The sequence below is a fragment of the Eretmochelys imbricata genome, chromosome 5 (assembly GCF_965152235.1).
Source record: "Eretmochelys imbricata isolate rEreImb1 chromosome 5, rEreImb1.hap1, whole genome shotgun sequence".
Classification (NCBI taxonomy): Eukaryota; Metazoa; Chordata; order Testudines; family Cheloniidae; genus Eretmochelys; species Eretmochelys imbricata.
Window position 1 is genome coordinate 120093451 of NC_135576.1, and position 21952 is coordinate 120115402.

Here is a 21952-nt window from a genome sequence, read left to right on the forward strand (position 1 = left end):
TCACTATAGGCTCAAATGAAGTTGAAACATGCTCAACAAGAATTAAAGACAAAACAAGCAGAAGTAAAAAAGATGGATGGTGGCTACAAGAAAGATCAAGAAGCATTTGAAGCTGTCAAAAAGCTGAAAGAAAAACTAGAAAATGAAATGAAAAAGCTAAACTATGAAGGTTTGTGGTACTGACTTACTGCAAGAATAGCAATTTTGGGATTGATGGGTGGAAGTCTAGGACGATCTAGAAGAACCTGGTGTGAAGAAAGAGCCTGAAAATATAGGAAGAGAACTCTGAAGAAATTAATATTTCTGCCATTTTAATGAATGGTTACTAGTATAGTGGAGCTAGCACAATAGAATTAGATGGGAAAATATGCAGCTTTCTTACTTGTAGCAGGTCAGAGTTCATAGATCACTGGGCTGCAGGTTGGGGCTGTATGATTGCATGTTGAAGGTAAAAGCATACTAGTTTAAACTTATAGGCCAAGATTTACAGTTCTGGGTATTTAAATTGGGACACCAGACTAAAACTTTCCCCCAACCTCTTCCCAGTAAAGGGCAATGATGCATTTTCATTAAGGCACCTTCACACCACTCTGTCAACATAAGTATAACTCACATCCAATTTGAGGCCCCTTTACAGTGCAAATGCAGAGCCAGAGTGTACAGGGGCTCTACTGTAAATGAAAATCCAGCCCAAGTCAATAGCAAATGCCAGTGTTTGCCATTTCTGAAAATCTAACCAGTTTAAGTGCCTTAGTTTAGGCACCTAAGTTGGAAAATGTTGTCCTAAGCAAGGTAAAGTCTTGGAATTTTTTGTGTATGTCCTCACTGCAAAAAGTGCATTTATTTAGCTAAAAGTACCAATTATTGTTTTTCTATAAATCTCATTGAAGCTTGCAAAGTTCCAAGTTTCTGATTTATGTCTGTTTGGAATATTTGGGTGCCAATATTTTGCTTAAATTATAGCTGTAAGAATCTTGGAAGAAGGAAGGACTTCTCATTATGCCTTGGGCTACTTGCTGTGTACCTGCTTCTAAACTGCTTCATATCTAAATCTGCAAAGAGTGTGACTAAAAAGTTCAGTGATATGTTTGTTTGGCTCTTTTAGACAAAAAAGAAGAAACTCTTTTAGCAAAACGGAGAGAGCTGTCTCGTGACGTCTATCAGTTGAGAGAGTTATATGAAGCCTTAATGGCCAAGTTTCCCAGTCTACGTTTTGAATATAAGTAAGGCCTCAGAATTGTACTCTAATGTTCACTAAACATCTATTTAAAAAAAGAAAAGTCCTCTAGAAACTTCTATAAAATTGTGTGAACTCAGGAGGATGACAATTCAGGAAGTCATTGTTTTGCTATTGGTATATAAATAGTTTGCTTCCCTTTCCATTACTGACTTTCAGTTATGGCATGATTAATCTGCCTGGGTATTTAGGACAATAATATATTACCTGGCACTTACACGGCTCTTTTTACACATGGATGTCCAAGCACTTTACAAAGGCGGTAAATATCATTATCTACTTTTTACAGATGGGGAATTTGGGGTATGAAGAAGTAACATGATTGCCCAAAGGTCCATCCTGCCAGTGGCAGAGCTAGGTCTCCTGAGCCACAGTCTGGTGCACTATCCACTGGGACAAGTAAAAGTGAAAACAGCAGATGCATTTATTATATGCTTGCAAATGTTAATGTTACCTGCTAATTTCTGATGATATAGCATCAAAACGATTAGTTATCCTTTTCCCATAGCAATATTATAGCAGCTAATTACTGATCAGTTTTATACTGTCACTGATGAGAAATGCAGTTTTCTTTAAATATCCGTAGGTATTAGTATTTTCAATTAGAGAAACTTGCTGTATCTGTTTGTCTAAAGTTTGCTATGATCCACTATTATATTTAAATTTTGTATGTGTGCCTCTTTAAATAGTGCCTTTGACAAGTTCATTCAAATCTAAAAGTCTAGTTATAACATGTAAATGATAAAAATTCAATAACTTCTTACATTCAAGAAAAAAATAATTTCATGAACTTTATCATCTCCCCAAACCTCTTTCATGTAACTATATAAAAAACTACTTTAATGAAAGATTTATACCTCGTACCTAAAGAATAGACTTGCTTCATGTAACTTTAATTTAACGCCAAAATATGTCCGTAAATTAGAAATATTAGTAATGCTCCCAAATTTCGTTAGTTTATTAATAAAGTCAGTTCTGCATAACTGTTTGTAGTGCCAAGTTTTATGAACAACTTGAGGCAATGTTGAAGGCAGGATTCTTCTATTTATTCCACAGCTGACAGTTTACTTGGAAAACCTTATTTGTTTGTTATGAAGTTTTAAAATAATTTTAGCTGTCTGTGGCTTCAGAATATTATATCTCTGTACATTGTGGAATTTTTATATTAATATATGTGGGTTCAGCGTTTGTCGTAATTTGTTTTCATCGTAGCATACAAATTGTTTCTTATCATATAGTTTTAATTTATTTTAAGGGATCCAGAAAAAAATTGGAACCCAACCCATATCAAAGGGCTTGTTGCCTCTCTAATCACCGTGAAAGAGATCTCCACAGCAACAGCTCTAGAGGTGGTAGCTGGGGGAAAACTCTATAACATTGTGGTGGACACAGAGGTATGTTTCTTAACATATAACTTTTGAGTACATCCCTTTGGCTGTATTCAACCCTGTGATTTAGTCATGCAACTTCTATGGACGCTCCTGGAAGATGTGTAGTTAAAACTTTGTGCATTAAGGCCCAGATTTTCAAAAGCAATTAGTGACTTGGGGTCTCAACTTCAGACACTTTAAAAGGGTGCAGGTTTTCAGAAAGTGCTGAGCACCTGAACTCTGAAAATCAGGCCCCTTTAAGGTATCTCCAGTTGGTCCCTACCCCCAAATTTGAGGCCCATCAAATCCCTAGTCACCACTAAAAATCTTGGCCCATACCAATAGGATATCCTTCAGCAGATACCTTAGCAAGTAGTGAATTTACCTTTAGTGAGTATGAATTAATATAGGTCAATGGAGTCATGTGTCCTTAGGCCAAATGTTAAACTCTCCAGTATGTGTATCATTCCTGTAAGAAATTTTTTTAGTTGTCTTAGTTTTCACAATTTGACATGTGTTTTGATACCCTTATGTAAAAATTTTTTTCTAAATTTTAGGTGGTTGGTAAAAAACTGCTAGAAAAAGGTGAACTGAAGCGTCGATACACCATAATTCCACTAAATAAAATTTCATCACAGTGTATTAGGCAAGAAACCGTGATGGCAGCAAAACGCTTGGTATGTCTTTAGATACATTATTTCGCTGTGTATGTTTTTCTTTATTTTATTTTGTTTTGTTACTTAAAATTGACATGCTTTGTTAGCTAAAGGTCACCATTCTGCAAAAGCACAATGGGCTGAGTGGGAGTGGGGCAAAGAACTGAGCTGGCTCTTAGATAGAGGAAGGAGAAGTTGAGCAGAACAATAAAGTTTTGTGTTGCTAGTCACAAAGAAGGGAGAGAGCCAAATAATGTCTGGGAGAGATGCATTGCTGAACTCATTTGATTGTGTTGCCTGTTAGTACTCTGACTGTAGAAGGGGAGAGGTTGAGTCAGGGTTTTTACCTACAGTCAATAGTTCAAAGGCACTTGCTGCTGATGTATTAGTACATGGTATTGAGGAATTCTAATATGTTACAAAACCTTTATAAGGGGAGCAAGAAACTGGATTTAAAAACTCTTTATCTACTTCTTGTGGAACACTAATACCATTTCCTTTGACTGTTAGGTTGGTGCTGATAATGTGCATTTGGCCCTCTCTCTGATTGGATATGAATCTGAACTGCAGAAGGCAATGGAATATGTCTTTGGAACAACACTGGTCTGTGATAACATGAATAATGCCAAGAAAGTGACTTTTGACAAAACTATAATGAAAAGAACTGTCACTCTTGGAGGAGATACCTTTGACCCTCAGGGGACTCTGAGTGGAGGTAATCATTATTTTTTCCCCTTACAATATCATCTCTGCTGACTATTGTACTGCTTTAGATGTTTTAACAAATGCCAACAGTAAAATTGTATTTAGAACCTTACACTGGATAACTTTTAAATCTATTTGACTGAAGATGTATTCTACTTAAAGTTAAATCCCAGTTAGTCCCTGGCCATTCAAAGAATTCTGCAAGACATAACTGAAAATACTGGAACAAAACTATTTGCCTTATTTAAATTGTTTTAATTAAAAGTTATGACTGTATTGTGTTCCCTGTGCACGTGAAATGTGCTGGATAATCTGTTTACAAATGTAACAGACAAATATCAGTCTGATGATCGCGGAGTTCCAATCCAGGAAAAATAAACCAGCTTTTGTTTGCTACCAAAACAACATATGTCATAAGGTTTAACCAGGAGGGGGAGTCCATCTAACAGGGAAAAAATATCTTCAATTAAGTGTTTCAGTTAAATCCACAAATGTATTAATTACATAATTAAATAATCCAGTAAGACTGGTACAGTACCTCCTCACTTAATGTCATCCCGGTTAACGTTGTTTCATTGTTATGTCGCTGATCAATTAGGGAACATGCTCGTTTAAAGTTGTGCAATGTTCCCTTATAACGTTGTTTGGCAGCCGCCTGCTTTGTCCACTGCTTGCAGGAAGAGCAGCCCATTGCAGCTAGCTGGTGGGGGCTTGGAACCAGGGTGGGCCAGCAGCCCCCCTTATCAGCTCCCCTAAGTTCCCTGTGCAGCAGCCGCCCAGCAGGCTATCAATTGCTGGGCAGTTCAAGTGTCCCTCCCCACACTGTCATGTGCTGCTCCTGCCCTCTGCCTTGGAGCTGCTCCCAGGAGCCTCCTGCTTGCTGTGCCGGGGAGGGGGGGGAAGAGGGGTACTGATGTCAGGGTTTCCCCCTGTTCCTGCCCTCCATCTCCACAGAGCAGGGGGACACACAACAGGGCTCAGGACTGTGGGAGCTTGCTGGCAGCAGCTGCTGTCTCAACTTGTTGATCTACTGAAAAAGGCAGTACTTAGAGTGGAGTCAACATACTTAAAGGGGCAATGCGTGTCGCGCTCGCTCTCTCTCACACACGCGCATGCTACATGTCTCTCTCTCTCACACTCACACACGGTATGTGTGTCTGTCTTTCGCACACATGCACCCCCTCACCCCCCCCAGCACTTTGGAAAGTGGAGGGAGTGGTGCACCCCAGTGGGATAGTGTGGGTTCATCAGCGTGGGTTCAGTTTCCGCAGGGAATGTTTGCAGCCACTGCCATGCATCTATTGTGTCTCCTCCCTCCATTTGTGCTGCCTTGTAGAGTGTGAGGCTACATTAACGACAATGTATTAACCCAACAATGTATGAACAGCTGAGTGCTAGTTCATCATTTAGCAGCAAGGCATTCCCTGGGAAATATCCCACGCTCTGACTTCACCACCGCAACTAAGCTTCACAATCATCATTGCTGTGTACAGTATTAAATTGTTTGTTTAAAACTTACACTGTGTGTGTTTTATATATAGTAGCATTTTTCAGGAACATAACTACAGCGTTAAGTGAGGAGTTACTGTACCCTACTGTTGCCCAACTTGTTAAACTATAGCATAAAAAGTTGGATTGAGTTCCATTGAGAGTTTCCAGTCCAGTAATACTAGATTCCAGTAATACTTCTATTCCAGGAAATCTAGAAAAATAGTTGTAGATAAACATGCTTTAGTTCCAGAGTCAGAAAATAGTCTCTGACTGTGTGAGAACTATTATATGTTAAATCTTTGGTTTTCTTAGAAACTCTAGTTTTGTTCTCTCATGTCTGCTGTGTCTCTCATGCCCAATTTTTAAACACATCCTTTAGTTTAAGAAATTAATGGTAGGCAATCAATAATCTCAGCTTTCTGTTTTCTTTCACTAATCAGGTGCACGCTCACAGTCTACACCTGTTTTGTCCAAGCTTCTGGAAATGAAAGATATTCAAGAAAAATTAAAAACAAAGGAGTCTGAGCTAGACACAGTAGAAAAGGAGCTGGCAAGCTTAAAGAACATTGCTGAAAAGTAAGGATTACAATATAGACGCTTGTATAAGTTCTTTTTCTCTTTTATTTATATTTATATAATACTGTAGGAGCACAGAGGATCAGATCAGGTTTTGTATGAAAGCCAGAATAGTGTGGCCACTTCACTACACAATTTCATGGGGAGGCAAGGAGATTTCTGGACAGCATCTGCAGGAAAATAGTAGCAATAAAAGCTTATATTGTTGCTATGCTTGGGAAAATAGCATTTTTAGTACACACTGGTGCTTTCCTGAAAACTGTATTCAGTTTTCTGCTTTTCCTATTCACTGAAGTGCCAAATGATTTTCCTGTGGTCCTATTCTGTAACTCCTATCCAGAATTTCAGCTTCTAGAGAATAAAATCAGAGTAGGTGAGAGTTATAAAAACACTGAAATTACAACAGTATCCCCCCAAATATTTGCTATTTGGGAATTTAAATTAGATCTTACTTAGAAAATATTTCTGTGTGAATTTCAGTTAAAAATAATTGTGGAATCTTTCTTTTTATTTAAAGGTCTTCTATGAAATATACGTAGGCAAATAAGAGTCCTTAAAAATAAAGTACACTTTGCACATGTTGTACTTATTTTTCAAACCCCGTTTCACCATTTTAATGATTTTTCCCAAAACACAAATATACTGAGCAAACCAGATTCAAACTTAGTTTTTAATGTTTCTATGTCACTTTCATCTAGAATTTGCTCTTGTACATCTAAAAAGATTTAGTTGTCATTTAGACATCTTCATTTATTTGCTTTTTGATAAATAGTGCAGTTGCTGCATGCCCACTAAGAGGAGTCCGTTTAATTAAGCCACTGATAAGTAGCTCTAGTAAGGTTTATGTTCTTATTAATGTGTTTGCACAAACATTTTCCATTTATCTGAAAATCCTAGTTATCCACAGCCATAGTGTGTCCCCAACGTAGCCTTTGGATAATCAGACATTCATATACATGAGCATGCTATTGTAAGTTTCAATTTCATGCCAGTCCCCAAGGCTGGAAGAGAGAAAAGAAGGAGCGGGGAAGTTGCTGCAAAAGACAGGAGCCTCATGGGAAGTGCTCAAGCAGCACTAGGCACTCTCAGCCCCCAGCTCTACAACCACCAGTACAAATAGCTCGGGCTATGCTTAGCTCCTTCCCCTGGGGCTCTCAGTGCCAAGAAGCACTCAAGCAGCACCAAGGAGACCCTTGCCCTCTGCAGCTGCTCCTTTCCTTCCCTGTTTCCTCCATCCTCAGGAACTGGCATCACTGCAGTATGAAAATATGAAACTCCAGTTTAAAATAGCACTTGCATTTATCCGAATGTCCAGTTATCCAAATGTTTTGGATGTCCCCCAGGCCATTCAGATAAAAGGAATTCTACCATAATTGGTGAAACTATACAGGATTTATCATTGCAGATGTGTAAATGTTCGTCATATTATCCTAAAGGATATGGCATGAGGTTTGAAGGCAGAAACTCCCAATTCATGGCTGATCCTCAGCCTCAATTCTCCTCATTGTAAAATGGAAATATAAATACTTGTCAATTTATCTCATGTATAGCTCGAAAATATAAAGCTCTATGTACCCTACATAAGTGGTATGCCTGTAATTTATCACGCGAACACATCTGATTATGTCTACTATAATCTGCTAAGATATCGCCAACTGAAGCAGCAGTGGGAGATGAAATCAGAAGAAGCAGAGCTATTGCAAACCAAACTTCAGCAAAGTGCCTATCACAAACAGCAAGAGGAGCTGGACACCCTTAAGAAAACCATTGGTGAGATGGCAAGTTGCTGAAAATGTGAAGGACATTATTTGGCTATTCATAGTGGAATCCTTTTATTTGCTTTTGAGATTGTATAAAGCTAATAGCTTTTAGATGCCATTAAAAACCTGAAACTTGTTTTGTAGGAATTTTTGTTTAACAAATACAAAAGATGTTACAAATTAAAATAACAATAGACTGACTAAAATGAGGATACAGTTAAGGTTGCTAATTTTTTTGTATTTAGGATTTGCACTATACATAGTTTGAATCCTGAGAAATTATTTGAAAAATATTAGTTTTCACACAGATAAAGGAGATCTGGAAAGAAGGAATAGCAAAAGCATACGGGTTCAAGAGGAAGAAATAGGCAGATGTAGTGGGAGTGTCTCAAACACTGTCAGGAGTGAAGGAATTGATAGGATGCCAAAGATTGGTAGACTACCATTCAGTGAATTAATTTGTTCATCTTGTGGTATGTAAAATGTATATTTATCTGGCATATAAAGGGAGAGCTTATTTATTTTGTTTAACTTAATGAACGAATTTCAATCTTGCTTTATCCTCCCATATATTTTATTTGTGCTGTTAGTATTTGGGCAACATTTACACTGACCCATGAACAAGGGAACACTGAAATTGCTGATCTCATAACTTAGTAAAAATTCTTATTAGCCCTTTTTTTGTACTAAGCCTTTGTTAAAATTGATTTGACACCTAAATTATAAGTTTGTGTGTAGAAGTTTAGTTGGGCTGGAAGAACTCTCAGGTTCAATACTATACTTTTCGATTCAGAGGAAAGTGAAGAGACACTAAAGAAAACCAAGGAAATCCAAAAAAAGGCCGAAGAAAAATATAAAGTGCTGGAGAACAAAATGAAAAATGCCGAAGTGGAGCGTGAGAAAGAATTGAAAGATGCCCAGCAGAAGCTAGATGGTGCCAAAAAAAAGGCAGATGCTTCCAGCAAAAAAATGAAAGAAAAGCAGCAGGTAAAACAGCACTGTTGGTAGCAAGTTTAACAATCCTGAAAAATGGCCACAGTGGAGCAGAAGTGTATGTGGAGGTTTATGATTCTCTTAAATCTTATCAGTTTCAGTACATGGATATTATTTTGTAGTCATTGACATACATAGAAATTGGTGATACATGATTTGTTCTAGAATCATAAATATGCTCCATCCTCCCTTTGTGCGGCTGTCTGATTATAATGATATTATAGTTGTGGTTGTGGTGCCCTTGACTTTCAACCTTTCTTCTGCAGCCTTTACTCAGAAGCAAGCTGAATATTAAATCTTTCTATTCAAGTGTAGTCCTTAATACGCGTTCAACATGTCCTCTGTTTAGGAAGTTGAAGCTTTAGTTCTGGAATTAGAAGAGCTAAGGCGAGAACAGGCCTCCTATAAACAACAGATTGAGGCTGTGAATGAAGCTATCAAATCCTACCAGGATCAGATTGATGCTATGGCATCTGAGGTGTCCAAGACAAAGGTAGGTCTGGCAAAATCGGAGGTACTTTCGATACCAAAGACAACTTGGTTCTGATATTTTTCCATCTGTGTGTAGCTGGGAAGGAAGACTATTAAACCTCATACTATAGATTATTCAATTTGATATGGATTTTTCCTCCCACCACACAAGAAGTTCATAGCCTATAGGACCTTTCTGCAGCCTTTTTATCCTTTGACTGAATTTCACCCTCAAAGAATTTCTGTATTTTTCCCTTTTTTCCTTCTAGTCATTTTCCTTGATTCATAATAAAGGTATAATATACATTGGTTAAAAAAGAGAAGTGATTGTCTCCTTTGTTTTCCAGGCATCTGTAAAGAAAGCTCAGGAGGAGCTGGCTAAGCAAAAAGAAGTAATCACAGCTCAGGATAAAGAAATTAAAGACAAATCTGCAGAGGCTGTAAAATATAGAGAACAAAATAATGAATCACAGCTTAAGGTTAAAGAGCTAGAACATAACATAAACAAACACAAGCGAGAAACTACTGATGCTGCTGCCAAGGTATCCCAGAACTCTACCCGTCTTTGCCTCCGTAACCAGAGGTGGTTATTTCAGTCACCATGGGCCACGGAAATATTCTCCTTTATCTCATAAGCATTGTTATATTGGTACATCCTGAACTCTGAGAAACATCTCAGAGGAGGGAAAAGTCACAAGTGTTTATCCATACATTGTCCCATAGGCAAACAGAGCATGTCAGTATGGGAGACAACCAATGAAGTAGATGTCATATCTGTCGGACAAACCAAGTTCCTATTAAAGAAGGTTGACTTGGAGACACAGTGGCAGAGCATTGTGTTGCCATTTGGGAAATCTAAGTTCAAGTCACAAGGTCAAACTCCTATTCAAAAACTTTCCTCATGTTTTGACCTTCCTGACTTTTCTTCAGCACTTGATACAAGCCAGTGTTCTTCTGATGCTCAATAAAGCTGCATTTTGTATACTGAGGTTTAATGTTGTAGAACAACTTAGGATGCTGATATTTTTCATGTAAATGCTCTCAACATGTGTACATTTGTGCATGTTTCCAGGTGGCTAAACTGTTGAAAGACTATGAGTGGATAGCTTCAGAGAAACAACTTTTTGGCCAGCCTAACACAGCGTATGATTTTAAAACTAACAATCCTAAAGAAGCAGGCCAGAGGCTGCAGAAACTACAGGAAAAAAAAGAGAAGTTGGGAAGAAATGTCAATATGAGAGCTATGAACATGCTTTCAGAGGCAGAAGAAAGGGTAAAGATTTCTTGCTTTAACCTCAAGAGTCTGGACAATTTGTGGCATATCTCTTTGTTTGGGGCAGTGTAATTTCTATCACCTGCACAGTACTATTCAATGCCCCACAGAAGTAAAGTGGTTTGCTTAAGCTTTACACATTGTCTAATTCAGAAGTCAATAGCATGACCCATTTTATTCTTGGATGCTAATATATTTTTAACTGACTGTGCATCAGCAATTGATATTCAGGAAAATCCTGACTTTCGGTGACAAAAGGTTAGTTTCCTTCTAAAAAGTTCCATTCTAAGTCTGAGTATATCAGTCCAGCATTACTATGTCTACTGCAATGCTTGATTGAGTATTAAATCCAAATGAAAACCTTGCCAAAAATATGGGCTGTAGTCCATGGTGTTTCAGGAAGAATTGGCCAGTTGACGTTTTAGCATCACTATAGTTGGCTAGGGTTGGTGCATTTTTCGCAGTTAGGAGAAATTATCCTTTTGTACCAATTAATAGGTAAAAATGACAATGACCCACTATTCACATGAGGGAGAGAAGTGTCCCTCAGGGTTTAGTTTCACCTTTTTGTTAATTGTTGTAGCAAATTTCTAGAATATATTTTAGAATAAATTACTGAAAGCCTTGATTCATATCCAGTACAAAGTTAATTGAGACCAATTTTCTCTAATTGAACCAGTATAATGACTTAATGAAGAGAAAAAGAATTGTAGAGAATGACAAGTCTAAAATACTTGCAACTATTGAAGAGCTTGACCAAAAGAAAAATGAAGCTTTGAACATTGCCTGGCAAAAGGTACGTTATTTCAGATTTAGCTTTCGCATTTAGAGTGTTTTTTCTAAACATGGAAGATCAACTTTATTCCTTTTTTTAGGGCTGTCAAGCAATTAAAAAAATTAATTGTGATTAATTGCACTGTTAAACAATAATAGAATACCATTTATTTAAATATTTTTGGATGTTTTCTACATTTTCAAATATATTGATTTCAATTACAACACAGAGTACAAAGTGTACCATGCTCACTTTATATTTATTTTTGATGACAAGTATTTGCACTATAAAAAAACCAAAAGAAATAGTGTTTTTCAATTCACCTAAATACAAGTATCAGAGGGGTAGCCGCGTTAGTCTGTATCTGCAAAAACAATGAGGAGTCCGGTGGCACCTCCTCGTTGTTTTTGCTAATACAAATACTGTAGTGCAGTGTTTTTATCATGAAATTGAACTTTCAAATGTAGAATTATGTACAAAAAACCTGCAGTCAAAAACAAAACAATGCAAAATTTTAGAGCCTGCAAGTCCACTCAGTCCTACTTCTTGTTTGTCTGAGTGATTGGCTGAATAAGTGTGTTTACATTTGCAGGAGATAATGCTGCCCACTTCTTGTTTACAATGTCACCTGAAAGTGAGAACAGGCGTTCTCATGGCACTATTGTAGCCGGCGTTGCAAGATATTTCGGTGCCCAATGCACTAAAGATTCGTATGTCCCTTCATGCTTCAACCACCATTCCAGGGGACATGCTGGTGACGGGTTCTTCTCGATAACAATCCAAAGCAGTGCAGACCCCGATGCATGTTAATTTTCATTATTTGAGTCAGATGCCAGCAGCAGAATGTTGATTTTCTTTTTTTGGTGGTTTGGGTTCTGTAGTTTCTGCATCGGAGTGTTGCTCTTCTAATATTTCTGAAAGCATGCTCCACACCTCGTCCCTCTCAAATTTTGGAAGGTACTTCAGATTCTTAAACTGTGAGTCGAGTGCTGTAGCTATCTTTAGAAATCTCACATTGGTACCTTCTTTGTGTTTTGTCAAATCTGCTGTGAAAGTGTTCTTAAAATGAACAACATGTTCTGGGTCATCATCTGACACTGCTATAACATGACATATATGGCAGAATGTGAGTAAAACAGAGCAGGGGACATACAATTCTGCCCCATGGAGTTCAGTCACAAATGTAATTAACACATTTATTTTTTTAACAAGCGTCATCAGCTAAGATGCATGTCCTTTGTAATGGTGGTCGAAGCATGAAGGGGCATACGAATGTTTGGCATATCTGGCACGTAAATATCTTGCAGTGCTGGCTACAAAAGTGCCATGCAAATGCCAGTTCTCGCTTTCAGGTGACATTGTAAATAAGAAGCAGGCAGCATTATCTCCCGTCAATGTAAACAAACTTGTTTGTCTTAGTGAGTGGCTGAACAAGAAGTAGGACTGAGTGGACTTGTAGGCTCTGAAGTTTTACATTGTTTTGTTTTTGAGTGCAGTTATGTAACAAAAAAAATCTAAATTTGTAAGTTGCACTTTCACGGCAGAGAGATTACACCACAGTACCTGTATGAGGTGAATTGAAAAATACTATCTTTTGTTCATCATTTTTACAGTGCAAATATTTGTAAGCAAAAATAATATGCACTTTGATTTCAATTATGACACAGAATACAATATATGTGAAAATGTAGAAAAACATCCAAATATTTAATACATTTCAATTGGTATTCTGTTGTTTGACAGTGTGATTAAAACTGCAATTAATCACGATTAATTTTTTTGAGTTAATCATGTGAGTTTACTGCAATTAATTGATAGTCCTAATTTTTTTGCATATGCAATACACTTATGTCCATGTAGACATAATTGTGCCCTTTCTTAGTACAAACCTCTATTGCCCACTTGCTAGATTTTTCAAATAAGCACCCTTTCACATAAGTACCTTTTTTGTGCTTTCTCCTGTGCTGCTTCTTGCACCTGAGTGTCTTAACCCCCATAAACATCTATTAAAAGTTACTTGTCCTTCAGATCTCTCCTTAAAACTCCTTTGCTGTGATGTCTACAGAAAACTTGACAACAGTTAGGTTGCTGGCCTACTATGATGCCAGTCAATATTGTGTTGGTTCCCTTGTACTCCTCCAATGGTCAGTCTGTTTATATCCATCTATTGTCTCCTGGCTTCTGTTTATATTGTAAACTTCCTGGGGTAGGGACCATCTTTTTGTTCTGTTTGTACAGTGCCCAGTACAGCAGGGTCTTGGTCATGACTGAGGCTCCTAGGTGCTACAATAATACAAATAAAAAAATTGAAAAGATTAAAAGTAAAACCAGTTATTGCTTTTTTCCATTAATTTGTACTCTAAGGCATTGTCTGTTTACCTATGATCAGCAGAGCCGGGGCTGGGAGTGAGATCACAGCTTCAGGGGGGACTGTACGTGGACAGGAGTAAGGGGGCTGAGGCTGGGCACAGCTGGGGGCAGGGGCCGAAGCTGGGCCAGGAGCAGAGCTGGGTGACACTCCCACGTTGCCCCCTGTGGGGGCTAATCCTGGTCCCAGCTGCATCCCCCTCCAAAACAGTCCTTTGCGCCCCCTGGGGTGTGCCCCTCAGTTTGGGGACCTCTGATCTAGACCGTGTTTCTGTCTTGAATTATGTAACAAAGAGAGGATTCTGTACAGTCTGTCTTCTCACCATCTAGCACATGCTAATCTTGTGTTGGACAGCCAATTCCATCAGGTTAAAAGAAACTGACTCAATGGGGCAGAAATGAAGTGTTTGTTTATAATATTAGTTTAAGTATACAGCAATAGTTCGTAATTCAAAGGCCTTTAGAAAATATTTGTGATGGTCTGATTTGTAGGTGAACAAAGACTTTGGTTCAATTTTCTCTACTCTTCTACCTGGGGCCAATGCTATGCTGGCAGCCCCTGAGGGGCAAACTGTCCTAGATGGTTTGGAATTCAAGGTTGCCTTAGGAAATACCTGGAAGGAAAATTTAACAGAACTTAGTGGAGGACAAAGGTTGGTGTGATTTTTTTTTTTTTTCTTATGCTTTTGTTTTCCTTTCCATCTTGCAGGGTGTCCTGATGATATAGGCCACATAGGTTTGGTCCTCTTTTTTCCCCAGAGGTAGAGGGTTTTGCTTTCCTTAAATAAAATATAGATGTATTTACCAATTCACATTTTAACATCCAGAGTATGTAACGTAAAGTGCTGAGCTAACCTTTATGTATCTACATAATGGAGACATTCAAGAACAAAGAAATTTAAATAATAGTACACTGCTTTTCACAGCTACTACGATAAACTGCAGGAGCACAGAGAAGTGGCATAAGTGAAATTAATTACAAGAGAGTTGCAATAACTGTAAAAATAATGGATAGTACTGAGGAATTGATAATACTATTCCCATGTTTGATTTGTAGTCTCTGGCTCCTAGATATAATGTGTTCCTCTCCTGGTTCAAAAGATGTACCACCATGGCACTGAAAGCTCTGTACCCCTCTAGCATATTAAAGTGGGGAGTAAGTTGCTGTGGAGAGAATACCATTCTCTGCCAGAAGCTAAGCAGTGTCTTTTAAAGGTGGATCTGGCAATTGGAGGACTAGGAGAATGTTGGTGGGAGCATGGTGAAGGAAGCAGAGGACCCTCTTGAGGGGAAGGGAGAGAATCATCCAGAATAGCTACTGGCTAACATAGCAACAATGTAGACCAATGAGAATGTAGCAAAACTCACAATTGGAAATGGGTAAAACAGCATGAACTTCAAAGTAACAATTCAACCAGTCAAATGTTGAAAGGTTATTTTATATCTTTCATTAAGTTTCGGGCAGAAATCTGAGTTTCAGTATATCAAACCATGGTATTAGCTATCTGGCCTACCGCTCCAGAGCTTCTAGTATCTGTCTATGTTCACAGAATCTCCTTGCTGCAGCAAAACTGTGCTTTGATGGAGCAGCCAAAGTGGGGAGAGAATATTTTTTTCCCCTGTAGCTTAGACAGAATTAACTGTCTTTGGTCTGTTTTTAGATCTTTGGTGGCTTTGTCCCTGATCTTAGCCATGCTTCTCTTCAAACCTGCTCCAATTTACATCTTAGATGAAGTAGATGCAGCCCTTGATCTTTCTCACACACAGAACATTGGACAGATGCTTCGCACTCACTTCAGACATTCCCAGGTATGATCTTGCCAATAACAATATGTGGTAGTCTGTTTGTGTAGTTCATTGCTCTCCGAGATAGTGTGAGTATACAACTGGGGAAGTGTAAGGTGCTTAGATATTCTGGATTCATGAGGCCTAAAACATGGAGGTCACAGTGATGATTCTGCAGACTGTGAAACACTTTTATGGAGTCCTGTTCTAGGCTTCCTCTCACCTTCTAGTGTAAAACTCATTACTTTCCTCGTGTTGTTTTTCTTTGTAACCAGTTGCTGTAACCAACAGAGCTGGTACATAGCAGCAAATGGGAAGGGTTCTGTCCGTGAATTAATCCATCTGTTAAGATAAGGTCCACACTTTTTTTTTTTTAAAGAGGTTTGAGGATTCCCGCTTTAAAAGTATAGCTTCTCTTCTTCTATTTTGGGCCCTTATGAAGTGTGCCAGGAATCAGTGGAGAGAATCTTCATATCATTCCAACTTAGGCAGGAAAACGTATAGAGCTGGAGGAGTTTGTTCTGGTGATCCTGTGTGTTCATGTGGTCCATGAAGGGTTCTTTATAGGAAAACCACACACAATCTGAAACAGAATCAGTATGGGTTTTTGACATACCTCACCCCAACTCCCCAGTCTGGTCTCTGTCTTCCTCCTGTTGCTGAGACTAGATTCTCACCTGCACAGTTTGAGAGCTCTGAACATACTACTTGTAGTAGCTGTATCCGTGAAGTGTTTTTTGCCTAGGTCTAAGCAAAGTGCTGCTGTGAAACCCACCCATGCAAAGTGGGAAGGACTGAAGAAGAGAGAACTATCTTCTGGCTGTCACAAGGGAGAGTTAAGTGCCCTTCCCAACTACGAGGCAGGAGGCTTACCTCATATCTGTTAGTTACAGGTTGTTTGGTCATGGTTTGATCTGAAATGAAAGGGCCTTGTTCAGCATCAAGGACTTAATTTGGGGTGGCCTAATACATGGGGCTTACCTTATTTTTTTGCCCAATCAAACAATCCCAACCCTAGAACTGGCCTTATATCTTGTCTCTCTGTTTTGGGCAGGGGAGGTTTCTATTTTGCTATGGTTTCAGGTGACATTTTCAGAACGTTCCTGGAGAACTACTGCTCAGGACAGTAGCTAATTAGCATAAATGGAGCAGTATATCTAAACTGTTGCTTTTAGACTATTTCCATACCTATATGACTTTATGAAAGCTTTATCAATCTTAATTTTAAAATCTCTGTTGTCCTTTTACATTCAGATATGGTGTTCATGCTGTGGAAACATTTTTCTTTCTTTAGTTCATTGTGGTATCATTGAAGGATGGGATGTTCAACAATGCAAATGTCCTCTACAAGACCAAGTTTGTAGATGGTGTATCCACCGTGGCACGATATACTCAGGCACAGAATGGAAGTAACGTATCTGCACAGCAAAAAGCTGACAAGGCAAAACAGAAGAATAGACCCAGACCCTATGTGGATGCTTGAAGAGCAAACTTCCACCTGCAGCACTTTCTGTTGGAATGTCCTGTGTTTCTTGTCTTTATGTTGAAGAGACTGGAAATGTCATCATAAAACACATTACTAAATGGCCAACTTAAAAAAAAAAACCCAAAAAACCCTGAAGTGAGCATGAGGGAGTTGGTGAATACTCTGGCCAGTTTTATTTTATATATTCTCTAATTGTAATTCATATTGAAAATTCTCATTATACTTGGTTTTCTAAAGAGAAATCTGGACTAAATATCCATTCGCTTTTGCCTTTCCACTTGTTCATTTCTAGACACTTCCTCTGTTTTATCCTACGTACCTTCCTTTTTTGTTTCATACGTGAAATTCTAACTCTGTCCTCTACTCAGACAAAACATTGCCATTGAACTGGCTGAAGCCGGGCTGACCATGAACAGTTGCTACTTCTGTATGTGTCCTACTCGCAATTCAGTGTTTTCCTCCATTTTTAAAATCTGCTTTTTTCTTTCTATCATGATTCCTTAAAAACGAGAAGCAGGTCCTTGTATTCTGACATCATGTAAATGTGTGTGTGAAATTTCAGTAAGGTAGGAGAATAGGGACTGCTTAATGGAGTTCTTAAATGTTGTATCAAAAAGCAATTGAAAATACTTGAGTGAAGCTTGATTGCTAAAGAATACAACATAAAAATGAAATGCTAATGTTTATACTGCTGACTTTTTAAAAAAGCAAAACAGGAAAGGTAACTTCTTATCCTTCTAAGCCATGACTTTCTTACAGTTGCTAAAATTGCCATGTTAATATTTTAATTTGTTTGTGTTGTTAATAAATGATTTTAGCTCAAACATGAAGCCTACCTTCACTTTTGGTTTCTCTTCTCACCTTGTAGGTAACCACTTAACGGAGTGGCATGTGACTATGATTGGGCAAGTTTTAAATAAGCTTGAACTATGTTACTCTGACTCGTCTTGGGGTTAGTTATGTAGTTCATAAAATCAGTGTCTAACGAGTTGACTTAAGCAAGAACAAAGGAAAAGATACTCTGCAGGAATCGTTTGATTCTGGATCAAACAATCTTGCTGACTTTCATCAGAATTCTTCGGATGGCAAACTACTGCTCAAAAGAGGTGTTCCCTCCATCAGAATTTACCTGGAGCTTTGCCAGGGAGGCATAAGACCTTATGCTCAAATAAATGTTAGTCTCTAAGGTGCCACAAGTACTCCTGTTCTTTTTGTGGATACAGACTAACACGGCTGCTACTCTGAAATCTGGTTTTCTTCTAAGTCCCTTAAAGTTGTTTCTGGAGCTTTTTGTGTATAGATGCTGGATCTGGAAAGGAGATCAGTAGATATGTTCCCTTGCAGTGGACAAATTCTCTTGTTACCTCAGAAACAGAACAGTAAAAAACCAGATGCTGCATTGTATCAGTCCCAGCAGTGATTCCTTTTAATTGGATATGCTGTCAATGCATCTTCAAAAGTGCAGTACCTAGCTGGAACAAGTTTTGAACTTTTTTCATTTGCTCTTCCTGAAATCCCAGTCCACCTCTTGTTGGGCCCTAATCTGGTTTTCCAATAGTTCCATTTTACTGATCATTGTGTTGTTTAGTGAGTGGAGTTTTAGAAATCCATTGTGGCTCGTGTGGGGGAAAACAATGCAAGTCTGCCTGTGATTTGCTTCCTCGTCGTAGGAGCTGTCTCAGCTTATAACAGTGTGTCCTAGTTGACTGTCTGGAACACCTGTGGGCAAAGGGCACTTCCAGCAGCAATTTGGCTGTGCGTTTACCAAGTTACTAATGGCACTTAGTCATCTTGTATTATGACCTGAAAATGATCTGTTCCTCAATGAGTAGCTCCCAGTTACATGCATATAGAAAAGGACCCTCACCTGCACCTATTAGGCCTGTTTCTGGCCAGGTAAATGTGCACTAGCTCAGTTCTACAGCAGGGCCTTCTTAATTTTTTTTTGTATGGTACAAACCATTGCTATCCTCATCTCCCTTAAACCAATCCTTCATTTGCCATAATACAGACTTTCTCCCACTCTTTAACGTTTTTGATGTTAGGTGCAGTGTGGAGGGTAACAAGTAAGGGATACAGAGTTCTCCCTGAAAGGAATGGTTTGTAATGCTTAAAGAGCTAGAACTAGAAGTTGATTGACATTGAACAAAGATCACCCCTGTCTACTAGCATGGCAAACGAAGCAGGTGATGCCTCATGGCTCATTGAAGACAATAAGCAGCCCGCTGGAGCAAGTAATTCTGCACTAGCTGACACAGTAAAAAGACCTGTCATCTTGTTTCTTTGAAAGTTAGAAATCTGAGAACCAGCTACCAAGCAGCAATTTAGGTGCTGTGATACTTCACATTGCAACACCTAACGTTTTAGGTACCTAGGAAAGCACAGGAACAACACTGTGATAATGGACAAGGTTCCCTATACAGTGAACTGTGACAGAGAGGTGCCTTAGAATGCAGGGAGCTGCCAAAGCTACCTCATGTGAGATGCGGTGTGTCCTAAATCAATCCAGGTTGCAGGAAGTTGTCTAGCTCTGTTTAGTGAGCCACAACCCACCCTCTGAAATCAGGTCGATGAGGTGCTGCTGCTGTTGGCTTAAGTTTTAGCCCAGGGGTTAGAGCACTTGCTGGAGATGTGGAAGACCCAGGTTCAATTCCCCCTTCTCTGCCAAAGTGGGAGAAAGTATTTGAAGAGGTGGCTCTCTCACTTTACAGCAGCGTGGGCCAACCCCTGAGCTATGGGGCGATCGGATGTAGAGCTCCCTCACCCTCTCCTGTTGAAGCAGTGTCATTCTGGGTCCCTTTTTAAGATAGACTGAACTAAATACCAGTTCAGTTTGCCATGCTGGTTTGTCAAGCAGTATAGCCCTTTAGAACTTGTCACACACAAACTGTATGGTACTGTAATGAGTGATATAATTACTAGGGCTGTCAAGCAATTTAAAAAAATTTATTGCAATTAATCAAGTGATTAAATCATGATTAATTGCACTATTAAACAATAATAGAATACAATTTATTAAAATTTGATGTTTTCTATGTTTTCAAATATTGATTTCAATTAAACACAACACAAAGTGTAATCAAAAAATAAAGTGAGCACTGTAAATGTATTTACTGTAAAAAAACAAGATAGTTAAAGTACTGTAGTGCAATCTCTTTATTGTGAAAGTTGAACTTGAAAATGTAGAATTATGTACAAAAACCCCTGCATTTAAAAATAATACAATGTAAAATTTTATAGCCTGCAAGTCCAATCAGTCCTACTTCTTGTTCAGTCAGTCACTCAGACAAACAAGTTTGTTCACATTTGCAGGAGATAATGCTGCCTGCTTCTTGTTTACAGTGTCACCTGAAAGTGAGAACAGACATTCACATGGCACTGTTATAGCCGGCGTCGCAAGATATTTATGTGCCAGATGCACTAAAGATTCATATGTCCCTTGATGCTTCAACCACTGTTCCAGGAGACATGCTGGATAATGATCCAAAGCAGCGCAGACCGATGCATGTTCATTTTCATTATCCGAGTCATGCCACCAGCAGAAGGTTGATTTTCCTTTTTGGTGGTTCAGATTCTGTAGTTTCCACATCAGATTGTTTATCTTTTAAGACTCCCAAAAGCATGTGCCACACCTCATCCCTCTCAGATTTTGGAAGGCGCTTCAGATTCTTAAACTGTGAGTCAAGTGCTGTCGCTATCTTTAGAAATCTCACACTGCTACCTTCTTTGTGTTTTGTCAACTCTGCAGTGAAAGTGTTCTTAAAATGAACATGTGGTAGGTCATCATCCAAGACTGCTAAAACAGGAAATATACGGCAGAGCAGGGGACATACAATTTTCCCCCAAGGAGTTCAGTCAGAAATTCAATTAACACATTTTTTTTTAAATGAGTGTCATCAGCATGGAAGCATATTGGGGGCCTATGAATGTTTAGCATCTCTGGCATGTAAATACCTTGCAAATGCTAGCTACAAAAGTGCCATGCAAATACCTGGTCTAATGTTCAGGTGACATTGTAAACAAGAAGCCGGCAGCATTATCTCCAGTCAATGTAAACAAATGTATTTGTCTCAGCGAGTGGCTGAACATGAAGTAGGACTGAGTGGACTTGTAGGCTCTGAAGTTTTACATTGTTTTGTTTTTGAGTGCAGTTATGTAACAAAAAAAATCTACATTTGTAAGTTGCACTTTCACAATAAAGAGATTGTACCACAGTACCTGTATGAGGTGAATAGAAAAATACTATTTCTTATTTTTACCGTGCAAATATTTGTAAGCAAAAATAATACATGCTGATTTTAGTTACACCACAGAATACAATACATATGAAAATGTAGACCATCCAACATATTTAATAAATTTCAGTCAGTAGTCTTATTTAACTGCAATGGTGATTAGTCAGGATTCATTTTTTTTGAGTAATCATAAGTTAACTGTGATTGACAGCCCTAATCATTACTACACCACCACACTTAGTGCGCATGTAGGTATTGACATAGCTTATTTGTACAAGGTGCAGTTGTGTGTGCAGTGCACTTTATTTCAGAAGAAAAAAAAAACCCCAACATGGCCTTAGTGAACTCTTGCTATTCCTTATGGTTTCTGCCCTCTACCAAAGCTTAGGCAGTGAGCTGCCCAGCATTGTACACTGGGAGGGTTTCCTGTGCACTTTGGTGGCTTTGATAAATAGCTCAAAAGATGAGACTTTTGAACACTGCTTATTATGTAACTTTCAGCCTCACAGCCCAGTCCTGCCTTTGCTGACATTCATGCAACCCTGCTGACCCCAGCAGGCCAGAAATGGCCATCAGTGCAGTCTATACTAACTGGCAGTAACCCAGAGCTGAAGGATGAGACAGGGGCTTGAACTGCTCCGTTGGGTTGGGGACAGAGCGAGGACACCAGTCATATATGACTCGTGCATAACATTAATGCCAGCTTTGAAGGTTGGAAAGTGCTGGATAGTTGAAATTTTGACACAGCAATAGGGAAAAAATTACCAGTTGC

General features: G+C 38.7%; 1 protein-coding gene across 5 annotated transcripts in view; it reads left to right on the forward strand.

Annotated features, from left to right (window-relative positions):
• SMC2 (structural maintenance of chromosomes 2) overlaps nucleotides 1–17733 on the forward strand; it is a 31976-nt gene extending 14243 nt beyond the window's left edge. For all 5 annotated transcript variants that reach the window (XM_077817773.1, XM_077817771.1, XM_077817769.1 and 2 more), the window contains 15 exons: nucleotides 10–169; nucleotides 1106–1223; nucleotides 2493–2631; nucleotides 3165–3284; nucleotides 3774–3978; nucleotides 5900–6035; nucleotides 7681–7805; nucleotides 8589–8782; nucleotides 9138–9281; nucleotides 9607–9801; nucleotides 10332–10532; nucleotides 11212–11328; nucleotides 14167–14327; nucleotides 15336–15483; nucleotides 16754–17733. In XM_077817773.1, coding sequence (XP_077673899.1) covers nucleotides 10–169; nucleotides 1106–1223; nucleotides 2493–2631; nucleotides 3165–3284; nucleotides 3774–3978; nucleotides 5900–6035; nucleotides 7681–7805; nucleotides 8589–8782; nucleotides 9138–9281; nucleotides 9607–9801; nucleotides 10332–10532; nucleotides 11212–11328; nucleotides 14167–14327; nucleotides 15336–15483; nucleotides 16754–16942 — 2352 coding nt within the window. In that variant the 3' untranslated portion in view covers nucleotides 16943–17733. The remainder of the gene's footprint in view (nucleotides 1–9; nucleotides 170–1105; nucleotides 1224–2492; nucleotides 2632–3164; nucleotides 3285–3773; nucleotides 3979–5899; nucleotides 6036–7680; nucleotides 7806–8588; nucleotides 8783–9137; nucleotides 9282–9606; nucleotides 9802–10331; nucleotides 10533–11211; nucleotides 11329–14166; nucleotides 14328–15335; nucleotides 15484–16753) is intronic.
• Nucleotides 17734–21952: the final 4219 nt, after the last annotated feature.